Source organism: Hippocampus guttulatus, chromosome 13 (genome assembly GCF_054856545.1).
Source record: "Hippocampus guttulatus isolate MCC_2025c chromosome 13, RoL_Hgut_1.0, whole genome shotgun sequence".
Classification (NCBI taxonomy): Eukaryota; Metazoa; Chordata; class Actinopteri; order Syngnathiformes; family Syngnathidae; genus Hippocampus; species Hippocampus guttulatus.
The window spans coordinates 14,559,582-14,575,745 of NC_141273.1; the positions used below are offsets into that span (position 1 = coordinate 14,559,582).

At 43.7% G+C, this 16,164-nt stretch overlaps 3 protein-coding genes across 4 annotated transcripts; 2 read left to right on the forward strand and 1 right to left on the reverse strand.

Moving 5' to 3' along the window:
* The first annotated feature begins 351 nt into the window (after positions 1–351).
* On the forward strand, positions 352–3,903 carry stx11a (syntaxin 11a). The gene is made up of 2 exons (XM_086127593.1): positions 352–600; positions 2,935–3,903. The coding sequence occupies exon 2, from the start codon at positions 2,942–2,944 to the stop codon at positions 3,830–3,832; it is 891 nt and encodes a 296-aa protein (XP_085983719.1). The 5' UTR covers positions 352–600; positions 2,935–2,941; the 3' UTR covers positions 3,833–3,903.
* An 849-nt stretch (positions 3,904–4,752) lies between these two features.
* On the reverse strand, positions 4,753–13,611 carry fbxo30a (F-box protein 30a). The gene is made up of 4 exons (XM_086127592.1): positions 13,421–13,611; positions 11,688–12,090; positions 9,556–11,088; positions 4,753–9,268 (listed from the first exon to the last, which is right to left on the reverse strand). The coding sequence occupies exons 2-4, from the start codon at positions 12,060–12,062 to the stop codon at positions 9,065–9,067; spliced, it is 2,112 nt and encodes a 703-aa protein (XP_085983718.1). The 5' UTR covers positions 12,063–12,090; positions 13,421–13,611; the 3' UTR covers positions 4,753–9,064.
* Positions 13,612–14,306: 695 nt separating this feature from the next.
* LOC147196488 (protein GVQW3-like) lies at positions 14,307–16,155 on the forward strand. 2 transcript variants are annotated; one of them, XM_086127596.1, is made up of 4 exons: positions 14,307–14,510; positions 14,617–14,682; positions 14,790–14,907; positions 15,424–16,155. In XM_086127596.1, the coding sequence occupies exons 1-4, from the start codon at positions 14,436–14,438 to the stop codon at positions 15,777–15,779; spliced, it is 615 nt and encodes a 204-aa protein (XP_085983722.1). In that variant the 5' UTR covers positions 14,307–14,435; the 3' UTR covers positions 15,780–16,155. The 2 variants fall into 2 exon arrangements, with proteins under 2 accessions (XP_085983722.1, XP_085983721.1); XM_086127595.1 differs by having other exon boundaries at positions 14,317–14,515.
* The last annotated feature ends 9 nt before the right edge of the window (positions 16,156–16,164 follow it).

Here is a 16,164-nt window from a genome sequence, read left to right on the forward strand (position 1 = left end):
GTCCCTAGGTGTGAGTGTGGGCGTGGATGGTTGTTCGTCTCTGTGTGCCCTGCGATTGGCTGGCAACTGATTCAGGGTGTCCCCCGCCTACTGCCCGGAGACGGCTGGGATAGGCTCCAGCACCCCCCGCGACCCTAGTGAGGATCAAGCGGTTCGGAAAATGGATGGATGGATGGACCACGAACTAAAATGAAAGACGTTCTTTATCGAAGCGGCCATTGAGTGTGAATCAAGCGGAGTTTGTCTCCCCCTGTCGGTCGTCAAAAGAAGACAAATTCAACTTCCCCCCCCCCCCCCCCCCCCTTTAAAAGAAAATATTGATTTTTTTCAGTGATGCGATTCGATGGTGATGACACGTCCGGTTTGCCGTTTAATTCATCGCAGGGGAAAGCAATGGCATGTTTCAACTAAAGCACCGAGACTCGGACTCAACTGCATTTGTCGAGCACTTTCAAACAACCGCCGCTGTCTACAAAGTGTTGTATTTTCTAAAAATAAAGTCTGGGTTCATCTTCCGCATCACTGTTGAAACGCGCTCGCGTCTAACGGAATTTACAAAAAGAGGAAACCAACGCCGAGTGACTTGCTGCTGAGAACAAGGTAAGGGCATTAGAAGTCGTTTTTATTGTCATTGAAATCAGAATCTGCTTAAAAAAAAAGACTCCTCTACTTTCTACTACTTCTTACCCAGACCGGATAGAGAAAGGTGGATATTTACGATCGATACAGGAGGTTAAGTTAGAAATTTATGGTGAATATATACAGTATATATATATTTGATAGCGATGAATGGATAGATAAGACAAAAATATACACGATAGGTAAATTGAGAGAGATGGATAGATAACCTGTGGAAAGATACGTAAGATAGAAATATACGATATATAGCGATGGATGATAAATAACGAAACTAGAAAATTATCCACGGATCGATAACATATACAGTTGATGCAGCAGGTCGGTAAAAGTCGATAGACAACAGAAATATACAGAAGATACATAGAAACTTATATCCACGATGGATGGAGAGACAGCTCGAGAAAAGAGAGAGACCGAGGGGCAGAAATATACCGTATGCACGATAGACAAAGATGGATGAATACATTTACATTTAATTTCGATTTACGCCAGGTGACCTAGGTCATAATAACGGTAATGCTAATTCTTATTTCTACTACTGTCAGATGACGTCACAATTTTAGAAAATAATCTAAAAACGCAAAACGAGGCATCAGGGGGTGCAAAAACCGGGGTTGTCGTATCACGTTGGGGCTGCAGATAAGGGTGAGCGTTGCAAGACAGAATTAGTGATTTAAAACTCGGATAATGGATTGATGGAATAAAAAGTATGACCAGTGGATTGAGGAAGTCCCGTTTAGTAATCAAGTCATCAAATAAGACGTCAGTTTCCTTTGCAACTCATGCTCACAATTACTCAGCATTTGTCACCGGAAACAACCGGTGTGCTGTGCAGAAATATTTACAACATGCATGAACGAACAAGACCCCAAATATACACGATTTTGGCCATTCCTAACCAACTTGCTCCATTTCAATAAAGTCACATTTCTGTCTTTATTCAACATGTCGTAAATTACATAATGTCCCATGTAAACAGTTTAACAGTCAGGGCCATAAATATTGGGACATGGGCACAGTTCTCATTAGGCCTGTTCACACGGCACACATTTGCTCCGGCGCTGCACCGATGTATTTTGTTGCGATATATTTTGCACCGCAGCAAATTGTGTGGAGCGTTCACACGTACAAAGCCGCTGAGCGTGTCTGCACCGGCACAGCGTCGGTGCAGCCCCACTTGCGTTCACACGGCAGTTTCTGCAGCGGGGCAAAACGACAGAAAACAAATGAGCTGTCGTGTTGGTTCTTTTTAAAACGAATACACAACTCAAGCGACTACTGGACAGGCACGTCCTTCTCCTTCTCTGTCTCCGTGCCTTCTGCTCGAGAGTGACCGCCCCGAAAACATAAATCAACGATGACTTCAATGACACTCAGAAAAGCAAACACGTAATGCGCCAAACAGAAAATCAAGAGAGGAAATCACAAAATAAATTATATGGGGAGTGGGGGGTTGTGAACACACAACAAATGAACAAACTACACAAACAACTCCGAGACAGTCCAGTCTTCTACAAAAGGAAAGATGTTACCAGCCAAGTCTTATGTCGTTATTAAACAAACACATGGCGGAAGTCCGACAGAGCACGAAAGCAACGCATTCTCGCCGTACGTAAACTCTTCACAAGCATTTGCTCTGGAGCAAATTTAACCCAGTTGCGTTCACATGTGCAAATTTACACCGGTGCTGCTTCGCTAACGAGCATTTGCTCTGGAGCAAATTTTTAAACCACCTCCCTGAGGTGGATCAAATTTGGTCCGGTGTAAGCTGTTTTCCGGGGCTACGGCGGAGCTAATTTGCACGTGTGAACGCTCTACTGGGGCAGCCCCGTCGGACCAAATCTTGCCGTGTGAACACCCCTTTTGTCTCATAAACAACACCGCATTCGATTTCAAACTAAATGAACAAGATGGGCGTGAACTACAGACTTTCAAGATGGCTCCCACTGGAACTGATCGCCTTGATTGATGTGGGTTGATTTTTCGCATACTGTAATATCAGCTCATGTCCAGCCAAACGCTTCAGGACTCATTGCGCAGCGCTTCACAGTGCAAATGGACAATGCCCCAAAACACACTGTGAAAGCAACCAAACAGTTTTGAAGATGAGTATTGCATCCGTGTCCCAATATTTATATCGATGTGACCCTGCATGTAAGTATTTGTGATTTATGAGGGCCGTCCTAAGGTTTAGTGCAAGCAGAATAGTCTTGAAGATCTTGGACTATAGGCCTTAGTCCTTGTTGAAGCACAGCTCTTTCAAGAAAACAATCTCTTTGCCGAATTCTCACGCAGAACCAAGATGATCGACAGATTGAGCGAGCTTCGCGCCGCCGCCGTCTCCAAGCCACCAGAGATGGTTCAGTTCAGCCTGGAGGACAAGTGGGAGGTCCCGCTGCAGGATGAGTCGACCGTGCCGCTTTTTGGCAGCGAGAAGGTGATGGAGGGCATCCACAGGGAGGTCCAGGCCACCAGGAAGGAGCTCCTGCTCCTCACCATGGACGTCAAGCGTCTGGGCGAGGAGAGCAGTCGCTTCCTCACCTCAGTGCGGCGCTTCAGCAGCATCAAGCGGGACGCCAACGTTCTGGGGCGCGCCGTCAAGACCCGCGGCGAGGCGCTCATCGGCCGGCTGGTGAAGCTGGGAGAGCTGAGCGAGGAGCTGGCCCAGGTGCACGGCGACTCCTCGGTGGTGGCCCGGGTGGCCCGGTGCCAGCACGCCGCATTGACCGGGAGCTTCCACTGGGCCATGTCGGAGTACAACCGCGCCGAGATGGAGCAGCGGGAGAACTGCAAGACGCGCATCCAGCGGCAGGCGGCCATCGTGGGGATGGAGATGAGCCTGGGTCAGATCGAGGAGATGATGGAGACGGGGAAGTGGGACGTGTTTGCGGGGAACGGCCTGCTCATGACATCGGACGTGCGCGGCGCCCGCTCGGCGCTGAGCGAGATCGAGAGCCGCCGGCGCCAGCTGGAGGAGCTGGAGGGCCGCATACGGGACGTGCGCGACCTCTTCTTCCAGGTGGCGCTGCTTGCCGAGGAGCAGGGCTGCAAGGCGGATCTCATCGAGGCCAACGTGCGCAGGACCCGGGACTACGTGGTTGCCGCCGACAACCACGTGCGGCGGGCGATCAGGTACAAGAAGGAGAACCCTTGCAAGAAGATCTTCTGCTGTTGTTTTCCCTGCTGCCGCTGAAGTGAACGAGGCAAGCCTGGGACACAAATTGCCATCGTCCTCCACAGGGAAATAAATGGGGATCATAACTATTTTTTGCACTATGCCTCATCTGTCGCCATGTGAAGGTTTCAAGTCTCGATGAAGGTTTCAAAGTTAGTAAATTTAGTTAGTTACTTGTCAGGATTTTGTTTCATAGTTGGTTTCAAAGAAGAGCTTTCTTTCACATTACGGTTGCAAGTCGTGTTAAGAGTAGGGTTTCAAATTAGGTTCTCAAACTAAGGCTTTGGGTGGATTCTAATAAGCGTGTCAAGTCAGGAAATTTGGTTTTCAGGTAAGGGTTTGGTTTCAAATGGATTTCAAGACAGGGTTAGGATTTTTATAAAAGGGGATGGTTTGAAATTAGGGTTTCAAACAATTGTTTTTTTCAAAGCATGGGTTACAGTTTTAAATCACGAAAATTATTTTGGAAAATCACAGAAAAAAAATGTCAGAACAAGACCATTTTTCGAAACCATTTCAGATTTTTTGGGGGCATGAGAAAGCCAATTGTAAAAATATTTTCGGATTGTCAAGTAAAAATTTTAAAATAAAATATTATAAAATATTTGCTGAAAAATATTCCATTAGAAAATATGAAAAGTAGTCAAATCTGAAGATATTTGTTTAAAATGTCAAGAAAAAAAGAGAAAAAGACATTTCTGCAAAAAATATTGTATTTAAAAAAATGTCTAATATTTTCTATGACTCTTGGTTCAAACTAAAAATGTATGCATCTATTTTTTTCATGACAAGAAAAACATACAAAATATTTCTGAAAAATGTGAATGACAAGAATGCACAGCCTTTCTTATTTTGAACAATCCAGAGGACGGCGCTTTCCCACTGCTCGGTGCGCCAATGCTTCATAAACACAAGACCGCCCACCACAGGGTAAAAACTGCATTGCAAAGCCTCTTTATTGTTCGTATTGAAACGCTTCAAAAGGTGGCAACCTGCAGTGAAAGCACACTTCACAGCTGGAGTGAAAACAAAGGCTTTGAGAACACCAGTGAGAACAAATACAAATAAAAACAAAATGGAGGTTCACACGTTTAAAAAAACAACAAAAAAAATGGAGGTACACACACACGCACACACACAAACACGCTTTAACATCACACTGTGCCTGAGAACTGAATACTATATTAATGCATTTGTCGCTGTCGGGTGGAAACCCCGTCTGCCCAAATATGGTCACTTTATTTTTTTGGGGGGGGGGGGGGGGGCAGTAAATTTAATCCCACTTGAAACATGAAGTATGAAGTAGACATTTGTGGTGATGGCCGAAATTCAGCCATGCAGACACTTCATTTGTTATGTGCGGCAATGACGTGATGTCATCTTTAGTAGACGTCTGAATTAAATTACGGCGATCGAAGCAAGAAACACACAAGGAATATACTTCCCAGTTAGAACCCGTTCAGAGGAACACAGACGAGACAGCAATAATCAACATGGGGGAGAAAGAACGACAAGCCTGGCGGGTTGTCCCCCAAAATATTTCTACCTCCTCCCGCCTTGCTACTCTGGCGATATGAGATGTTAAAATGAGCCCCTACACTGGGGAAGATATTTACTTCCTAACACTGCGCCAACGTGGTATCGTTATTTTGGTGTAGGTCACTCTGCTTGATGCTTTGGACGCAAGCGTGTCACATCACAGATGTTCTGCGTTCACATTAGAAGTCTTATTTGTTTTCTAATGCGTAAAAGTACATAAAATCAGATTTAACACAAAAAAATCAACTATTTTGATCAATGATAGCATACTAATTTAGAAGGGTTTTTGTGTTGTAGCAAATTAAAATATCAATTGAATAATGAAACCTGATTTGGTGGTGCCTTGATATTGCCAAAATACCAAGTTTAGCCATTTCCTGAAAAGGATTTTTTTTTTGCGGGGGAATGACAGGCTTCCCGCCCGAAAGCGACATTCTACAAAACAACTCAACAATCCACATGCATAATAACTAACTAAACATTTTACAGTATATGCTTCAAGTGCAAATCTATAATTCACAAAAATAAAAATACTCATCTGGATGTTACAGAGGCAGCTTTCAGTGTACCAGGAGGAGTATAAAGGACAAACAAAAAAAACCCCATAAAAGGCGCTCCTTTGTGATACTTTGACATATAAAACATATTTTTCATTTCTCACTCACAAGACTCAATCAAAGTTCCTAAAATCAGACAGTAAATCTGTTCATGTCAACACTGCAACACACAGCTACGCTATATTTAATACTGAGGCCTCTTCAAGAGCAAATATGCCAAATGGCCTTCTCCCACTCTTTTCATTCCCGCTATCCGCTAAAGCTAATATAAAACGTAAAGTGAGATTAAAACTTTTTTTAACTTGGCCAATCATTCTCAATTGAGTTAGTAGGCGACTAATATCTGAAAACTGTAGGATGAAATTAGAAACAGATTTCAGATGATTTTTAGAAAAGAAAAAAAGCCAGAAAAGTTTTTGTCCGAAATTTAACATTAAAAGAACAATTGTGGCAATATTTAAAAGATATTTTGGTTGAAAAAAATACAAATAAATTCAGAATTTCATTCAAAGATATAGGGTGTGGGGGTGACAAATACATTTGACGTTTTTGCTTCGTCGTGTTTTCCTTTCTAAGCACCCACCAAAAATTCTCATGGGTTTCTTAAATACTGGGTCAAAAGAAAAACATTTTCATATGAAGGGAAACATAATTCAGAACATCATACGAGAAAGATTTTAAAAATTCTCCCAAATGTTAACCAATCCTGCAAAAAAAGTAAAATATTTGATATTTCTTTTGTACCCACAATTTCTCCAGACATTATTGTTTTAATCACATATTTGAAGTATTTCTTTTCACCTCCCAACCCGATTGTTTTTTTAAACTTCATAATTACGATGGTGAAATATCATCAATCTCACTTTACCTTTTGTTCTTTCTTTCCAACTTCAAAGACATCATGTGAAACATTGTGCTCCTGCTCACTCTTTCATTGTGCTACAGAACTCCAGCGAGGTTCATTCTGATTCAAGGTCCCGTACCTGCGGGTGCTTCTTTTATATTCTTCCCCTGACGCTCACCTTTTCAAAACACTCTGATGGTTTACATTCACTTGCTACATTTTCAGATTAAAGACTGCCAACGGTGGCCGGCTCCTCGCCTTAGCTTAGCGTGCCAGCGCAATTAGCTTCGAGGTAACTTCGCATATGTGAAAGTGTTTTTGACCACGTCAAAATATTTTGCTAACACAGATGTTTGGTCGGTGTTGCTGTATAGAAATAAAGCTACGACACTTACTGTACATCCTCCGCCGACGACGTAAGCACAGTACTGGTTTTTGCTTGCTATAAAAATAAACATCAGAGCATGAGATTATTGACACAACAGTGGCGTGGTTGCGGATGTGCTCGTTTTTTAGGGACAGGAGGAGTAGTTCAAGATGTTTTTTTTCTGTAAACACTTGAGTATGGAAAGCCATTTGATCTTTTATTCTACATCCTTGCAATTCAGATTAAAGTCCATTTACAGTACAAGTACACTCTGTCCCAAGGAGATAATTGTCGGGGATATTGGTTAAATCCTGAACAACTTTCCATGATCCCCTTGAGCATTTATTTGATATCCATCGTAAAGTGGAGTTTGCGATTTTAAAACATTTTGTTAAAACTCTTGTGTCAACCTAACAGGAGCAGACGATGCAGCATAAACAATATTTCCGCTCGACAGGTACGTTTACGTCTTTTTGCTTTATTTATTGTACATTCCGCAAAAAAAACTTTAAACGTACCCTTTAGTGTTCTAAAGACACCCAATTTCAAATAAGTCATGCTACTATTGTGGCAGCCACGGCTAACGTCAGTTTGTGTGCAGTGCTAATGCTAGCTTAGTGTTGCTAGCACTGTACTGTATATGCATTTGGCTAATTATCACCACTACCAGTGATCCCTTGCTATTTCGCGGTTCGTTTATCGCGGCTTCAGGGCATCGCGGATTTTTTCAAACATATTCATAAAAAATCCATATACATGTAGTATAGTACTGTATATGTTGCTTTATGTGACTCGCTGTTGTTTTGCTGACTTTCGCAGCTTCTCGCGGACGGTTTGCGGACTTAAAAAAAAATATGTTTATTGTATTTTGTTATTCATAAACTAACCTAACTTATACATGTTTAAATCTATTAGTATACAGCATTGCACTCCGACAACTAAGCAGCAAAATTTCCCATGACTGCCTTACACTGGACCTAGTGGTGTTACCAGTGGGAAAAACAATGTAGTGGAAATACTGGGGAAGTAGTATTCATAACACGCATTTGTTCCACTGGTATGCTGATTCAAATGGGGTGAATCAGGGTGAGGACAAGTGTATTAATACATGAACCTTAACTCATTCATTGCCAGAGCATTTTGATTGATTTTAAGACCCACACAATATTGTGTTCCAAGATGCAAACCCCCCCCCCCCCCCCCAACTACTAAATGTAAAAATGCTCTTCTTTTGCCGGGACACTTGATTCTATCTTTTTCTGTTCTTTAGTAATCAGCAGTAGAACAGGATGGCTTTGCCCAAAACAGCAGTTTGTCCCTCAAAAGCAGAGAAAACGTGATTTTTTTTTTTTTTGGTCTAAAGAAACATATCAGGGCGAAAAGTAACTTTGACTGCAATATTCTTTTTGCTTTAGTGGCACCTCTAATACCTGAACAGTGGTTTCCTTCAATAAAACAACTAGAACAACATTTGCAAATGGCTTTTGTGATAAAAAAATAAAATTTTATTTACCAATAGACGTGTACCGGCAGCCATGGCCTCGTATTGTTCATAGTGTTTGATTTTTTGTTTTTTTAGTCATCCTCATCATTCACTCCAAGACCTCCGTCGTATTTTGTCGCGATCATGAATCACACACTTCTGCGGCACGTACTCTGACCACACTCGTCGTATATGTGCTCTGTATGTGTGTAAAAGACTTAAACTTGTCCGACTTGCAAACTGCACCCATTATCTCCCAAAAAAATCGCTCAAGAACTGGACTCGTCAAAAATATAAAGTGCTACACTGCTGACATTCGTCGACGTCAATAGCAGTGAACGCTCAGATTCTAACTACCGTCGATGTATAGACGGCAATGGCAGTGAATGAGTTAAGATGGGAAATAAAGGATATTGAATAATGAGTCAAACGGCTTTCCAACTGCAGAAGAGAACTTAGTTTAGGCCACGGGCTTGAGCACAGAGCGTAAACAGCGGCCCTCCTTGGTCAACTCGCGGGTGAAGCACATGCAAGGCAGCGGGATGGCCTCCTCGCGTCGTGCCACCGTGTTGAACTTGCACTTCTTCAGGTGGTCCGCCATGCTGGTGATGTTGGCGAACTTCCACTCGTTCACCGTGCCAAAAGCAGTGCTGAAGCGCCACACCTGAAGGGGGGAAAAAAAAAGAGCATCACTACAAAAGGAGATGGGAGAATTGATAAAACCGGAAACGTAAATCTATACAGAGAACTAAAGAAGTGAATCTTAACTTCGGTGTGTCTTTACAGTCTGTGAACTACCACAGAAAGAATGGAAAATACAAATTGAGACATTTATGATTGGAAAATTGCATTCTACTACATAGCAATGTCAATTCGATTAATTAATCTTGAGACCTAGAATCCAAACGGGCAAACAAATCAGTGATAAGAATACAGGGAGGCAACACCAACCTTGTCCGTGATCTGCCAAGACTGCGAGCCATCCTCCCGCCGCTTCTTCTCCCACAGCAGGACGACCATGCCGCGCATCTGCAGGAGGCTGGCGCACACGTCCCTCATGGTGCGTGACGTCCGCGACAGCTGGCACAAGCTGAAACTGTCCAGGAAGCTGGCTACGTGCTGCAGCACCTCGAAGGGAAGACCGCTAAGCTGGTCGCACTTGGAGCCCAGGTGCGGGGGGGCGCTCCTCTGGAGCTTGTCTGCGCTTTTGGCGGGGAGGCCCGGCTGCACGCCGAAGGAGCCCAGGTGCCGGTCATGGATGATGCGGAACCCCTGCGCCGACGGACAGAAGCGCCTCTGCGAGTAGGTGCAACCGTAGTACGCCAGGGGGCAGCGTTGTTCCATCCAGCCGTTGAGCCCGGCGTGGATGTCGCCATGCACGTTCTTGAAGTGCGAGGAGAACTCGTCGCGGCGGAACAGCTGGCCGCACACGAAGGTGAACATGGAGCGTTGCTTGGTTTGGTAGCGCGCCACGCACTCCAGCACCAGGTCCAGGCGCAGCGTGTGGAATGGGCTGGGGTTGGACAGCTGCGGGCTGGCGTGGTCGCACGCCGACGCCGACGCAATGTCGCCCACCATGGTGTTGGTTGCCAGGATGGCGGAGGGGAAGGAGAAGGTCTGCGTGCCGAAGTCGATGTGGTAGCCGTCCACGAAGCGGCTGTCGGAGATGCCGCGCCCGCCCGGCGAGTCGCCCAGACAGAAGAGTAAGGCGGCCGTGATCAGATCGATCCCGTGCAGGCCCATCGGGTCGTCGGCCACCTCCAGGTCCGACGTGTCCACCGCCTTGTCTTCCATCTTGGCGCGGAAGAGGTACGGGTCCGAGAGCAGTGCGCGGCGGCCGTTGAAAGTAAACATGCTGATGCCGCGCAGAACTTCCACGTTCTGGAATTTGCGCTCCAAGCAGCGGTACCTGAGCTCGGTGGGCAGCTGGTGCAAAAGGTTGTTCCTTACTTGGTCTGACAAGAGGAAGGGGATGGGCGCGGCCAGTGGTTCCACCTGGGGGTCCGGCAAGATGGCCGGCGCAAAGTCCCGAGGCGCCTGGGGCCACACGGGCTCCAGGGACTCCTCCTCCGCCGTGTCTTCGATGGCGTCTTCCTTGTCCTCGAAAAACAATTCCACAAAATCTTCATCCTCCTCCGGCCAAGCGAGAGCACCATCATTTTCATTCGCGCCGCCCACCGCCCCCAGCTCGCACTCGGAGTCCGAGTCGCTTTCGCCCATGTCCACATTCCTCCCTGCGCCGCCGCTTTCCCCGTTCAGACCGACGACGCCCTTGGATTGCGTGAGGATGTCCAAGGCCGCCACCAAGCTCCGGCTTGTCTCCACCGAGGCTCGGTACAAGTCGCTATACGGCTCCTCCTCCATCTCCACCGCCCCGTTGGCGGCTTCGCCATCCGGAGCCATGGCCATTTTGTCGTTGTCTGCCTTGCTGTCTTTGGACACGGTGGTGGTGACTTTGAGGGATTCCAAGAGCATGCGCTGATCCTGCAGGTACAGTTGCAAAGGGGCGCAAAATTTTCTGCAAATTTCCGGAAGGATTCCACTAAATTTCCAAGCGGAATGATGTTGTGGAATTATTGAAATACAGTAAAAAAAACAAAACAAAAAATGCTATATCATGGTTTCTCTTTCGCACTCCCACTATTTTCCTTTTTTTTTTAAATAATAAATGGGAATGCCTGAATTCAGAGAGGCAGAAAAGGTCCCCGACTAAGCTCCCGTAATCGTAGTTCTCACACAGAAGAGTTGCTAATTTTCGTAAACACATCTGTAGCATTTCGCATTATATGTTAGCATTAAGCTAGCAGACTTTTGCCACTACACAGTTTTGTTGAACATTTTGTAGTTTAAATGTGCAATGCTTAATTCTCTGTTGCTTTATGTGGGGGGGATAAAATCGCAATTAGATTATTTTTCAAAATCATTCAGCCCTATTCGCTCTGCCCCGCAAAAGGCAACGGTTCACTGTAATTCAGCAAGCCTGCTTTGCCTTTCCCTATTTGCAGAGACTACTTAGAACACTGAATGGTGAACGAAGAAATCATCAATCCATCTCTCATATTCCTGGAATTTTACAACTGTACCTGCAGAGCCAGCGCCATGTCCAGCTGCTCCACCTCGTCAAAGTCCCGGCTCAGGTTCTCGTAGGACTTGCGGTCCGCGTAGCTGACAGGCCAGCGGTTCCACTCCATGGTGCAGCACACGATGCTGGCAGGGCAGATCTCCAGGTGCTGCGCCATCTTGGCCCGGGCCACGGCAAAAGGGCAGCCAAAAACGCTGTTAAGGCACGGTAGTCGTTCGTACGGACACAGCAGACGGTGCTCGGGCAGCTTGCATGCGTGGAAGACGGCGCCGCACACTAGCGGGCAGCCGATGAGGTCACATGATAGGCCCGCCTCCGGCCGCACCATGCACCGCCGGTTGATGCATTTAAGGCAGTGCGGGTGCAGACCTTCCATCTTCTCTGAATGGAGATGGGGAACAACCCTGGAATGCACAAAACGACATCATTTGCATCTCAAGGTCACATTTGGTGGTCGAGATTTTGAAATATTTTGGGGGGGGGGGGGGTGATATAAGAAAACTAAAAATCAGAAACTCTTGAATGTTTTGGATATAACATATTTTCCAAGACATACTTTAGTTGCGAATATTTTTTTTAAACATTTCCTTCTTAAATATATGGCCTGAAAACAAAACATTTCAGAATTTTGGAAGACAGAAAGAAAAACTTAAATGTATTTTCAAAAACACATTTTTAATGTGAAGAAAAAAATTTATACTGTTTGATATATTTGGGGGGGATAAAAATAAAAAAGATATATTTCTGAAAACCTGCATGAGTATAATAAAACTTACATAAAAGGTAAAATGATCTTTTTTTATAAGCCTTTATGAATTACAACAGTCACTAAAACCAAAAGAAACGTTTCAGGAAAAAGAATCCAAAACTGAAATATTTTAAATTTACTGAGGTTTTTTTTTTAATGGAAGGAAATTTGGATTAAATTATTCTGCCGCTGTGTGTGTGTGTGTGTATCATATACAAGTACAAAACGGACGCACACACACACACACACACACATACTGGATTGGATACAACTTTGTTGTCAAATGTGTATTATGTGTATATATATATATATATATATATATATATATATATATATACAGACACACGTGTGTATATATATAGATAGATAGATAGATACATAGATAGATATAAAAGATGTATAAAATAACCACTTTTGCCTCGTTACCCTGCAATAGCTCATGTGATTTCAATAACACCTCGTCAACATATTGCACAGACGTACACGTGTGTTCCATAAACACAGAGTGGATGCCCGGTCGTGTTTACGAAAGCGACCGGGTAACATGTCGCAACGCCGCTATTTGGTTACATGGAAACTCGGCTGTTCTTCCAGGCTGACCCTCCTCCACCTCTTGTGGCTTTATTGGGAAACCAGCGGGTTTTGTGAAATGAACAGCCCAGGATTAATACCATAATCCCCCACACGAGGGCTGGTGTTCATATTTGTGTACAAATGGAGCAAAAAGCGAGCTCAAAACGAGCCAGCCGCACCAAGGAAAAAAACAATTTCACCGAATCAGACAATAATATTTACAATGACAACACTTGGAGGTTACTTTATGCTTGGTAACATAACGGTATTTCGACAAAAAAAGTCGGCTATAAAAAGTCAAGATGGAGAAGTTTGCCTGCCAAATGAAAAACAACCCGGCTAAAGCCAACTAGCATGCTACACCTGTTAGCCCCCCCACAGTTAGCCGCGTTAGCTGCGTTCAAACAACTTACCCGGAATTTCGGCGCGTCCTCGGGTATGGTCACAACTTTTTGGTGGATTTATATCAATCAGCTCCGTAGGCGTGAATAATGCCGCGCCGACAGTTAGGCGTACATTTCCGGGGGTGCATTTAAAGCCCCCTATAACGATCGTGTCAGTGGGCTAAATGTTGCCGCACGGTCACTTCGACTTCTTGGCCGGGATGGCCATGGAGCAGCAGGACTTCTTTGGGGCGCCACGCGATGGCGTCATCACGCACACGCCGTGCTGTTTTCCGCCAATCACAGCCCTGGGATGCCCTTTACGTTATGTCGCTTTATGTTCATTTTATGGATGAGTACAATATTTTGTATTTTCGTTCTAATCGTTATTCTAATAGCTGTTATTGGTGAATAATAATTTCTAATTATCATTCATCATACGTTATAATTGGGGATGAATGATTGGATGAAAAAGAAAATGTAAAAAAAAAAAGGTCTCAAATTTGGCAAGGTAGTGAACGATTTTTCTTCTGTGGTGGTGTCAAATTCAATAATAATTTTCAATTTACAGAGATTTCAAAGAAATAGACTTTGACTGTGGGTAAAATGACATTGTTTACGGTACAAAACGACACTAATAGAGAGTAAAACAGAAAATAACGACAGTAACATCATAAAAAGGCCTAGGAATTTGACACACATCTCTGATGGCAGGCTTAACGTTTGTATAGTAAGGAATATGTTTTATTCTAACAAATTACTGGGTGAGTTAAATTTAGTTTTAATATTGAGAATCTTCTTGGGACTACAGTATTTTCAATTGCGACTTATTCACACTCCAGTCCGGTAGGTGACGGTAATGCATCTGAACGCTGGTTGCCAACCGTCATTCAAATTAGATAAAACGAAAAGGAGTGAGGAAAAGAAGAAGTATCTGAGTTGTAATGTCGAACCTTTAAAGACAAATTCTAATGGTCGCTGTCCGATCAGGGCACTATGTGTGACTTTCTGCTCTCTTTTCTCCACTTTTTAAGCAGACAAAACTATGGACTTGGATTCCATGAAATATGCAGAGTTATGCGGTCTCGCGAATCAGCTTGGTCTCAAGGCAAATATGAAGGCAAGGTGAACAATTCCTACGCGCTAACATTTAGCTTCACACTGCAAGTTCATTCTGTTTTCTTTGCGAAATTTCTCATCTAACTGCTATATGCTTGTGCTAATAGGCCGACAAGTTGTTGGAAGCTATTAAGAAACATTTTGAGCGACAAATGGACACTGAGAAAAACATGGTAAACTTTTGAATCCTGTGTTCATTCAAACATTTCGGCGCGGCAAAATACTTTTAAAAGTAGTGCGGGATTATCATTGATTATGATGTTTCTGTTTTGTTATTTAGACAGAAGAGACGGAGGCCCACGTCAATACTGAGGTGAAGACAGACGAATCCAAAGAGGTGATTTGCAGGTCTTCAGACATGAGTAGTCGAGTGCGGTACGACGCCAAGGATGAAGCAGGTCAGTTGCACTTTATAAATTCATCATCAACATAATGCATGTTTTTTGGTTCTAAAGTAATGTATTTTCACAAAATAGTGGTTGTGCAATTTATTTACTTGATTGCAGATGTGTTTTAGAGGAGAGGCCATTATACATGAATAATATGAAACGATTGCAGAGGTAGCGTAATGAATGTAGAGTTTAAAAGACAACAAAACACAGTGGAATGATCTCTAATGCTTTAAAACTCTCAGTTTAAAAACTATATTAAAAATTGTGTTTATAATCAAGTCTGGATGATATGAATCAAATGTAATTTTGTTGTTTTTTAGCCATATTGCCCAGAGCTATGTCTAATTTTTCAATATTCTTGGTGAATTGTACTCAGGTTGAAGTGACCCTTCCACCTTGACTTCAAGCATTCTGATAGATTGTCATTTTTTGGAAATCTTGTCATATTTCAACTGCAACAGCATTAGTTGTTTTTCACAAAGGATAAAGAATATATGGGCTTGAGTGTTTTTGTATTGTCAGGTCGTCAAGCAGTGAGCACGGAGCAACGAACAAACTTGAAGTTTCTGGTCCGGTTGGGGAAAAGTCCATCTGAAGCATTGGGATTGTTGCAGCAAGTGTACGGTGATGAGACGATGTCACGCTCACGTGTTTTTGAGTGGTGCAAGAGGTTTAAAGAGGGACGCGAGGACGTGGAAGACAACCCCAGGAGTGGAAGGCCTTCAACGAGCAGGACTGAGGCCAATGTGGAGCGTGTCCGGCAGATGCTGCTTGGCGATCGTCGGTTGACTGTTCGATTGATCGCCAATGAGCTAGGCCTGAACCGGGACAACGTTTGGAAGATTATCACTGAAGATTTGGGCATGCAGAAAGTCTGACACATCCTTACCCCCGAATCAGATATACAGAGTTTATATGAGCTTTTTAATGAACTGATGAAAAATGTCAGGAAAAGCCCACAAAAATATCTGAATGTCATTTGGGGTAATCACTGGCTTGACTTTCAATGGTGTGGTGACTTTAACATGAATTTAGAGGTGATTGGTTCATTTCAAATGCAACGATAACTCCAGTTATAGAGGGTGTGCACACTTATGCAAGCGGATTATCGACGCTGTTTGTTTTCACTTCCCCTCAAAAATATTTTATTTAAAATGTTTCAACAGTGTTGGAATTTTTTTTTAAATTACATTACTTAGCTTGGTCTCTCGTTTTTATGTGTATTATTAAATATACCCTACTCTTCACAAAGAGTCTTCATAT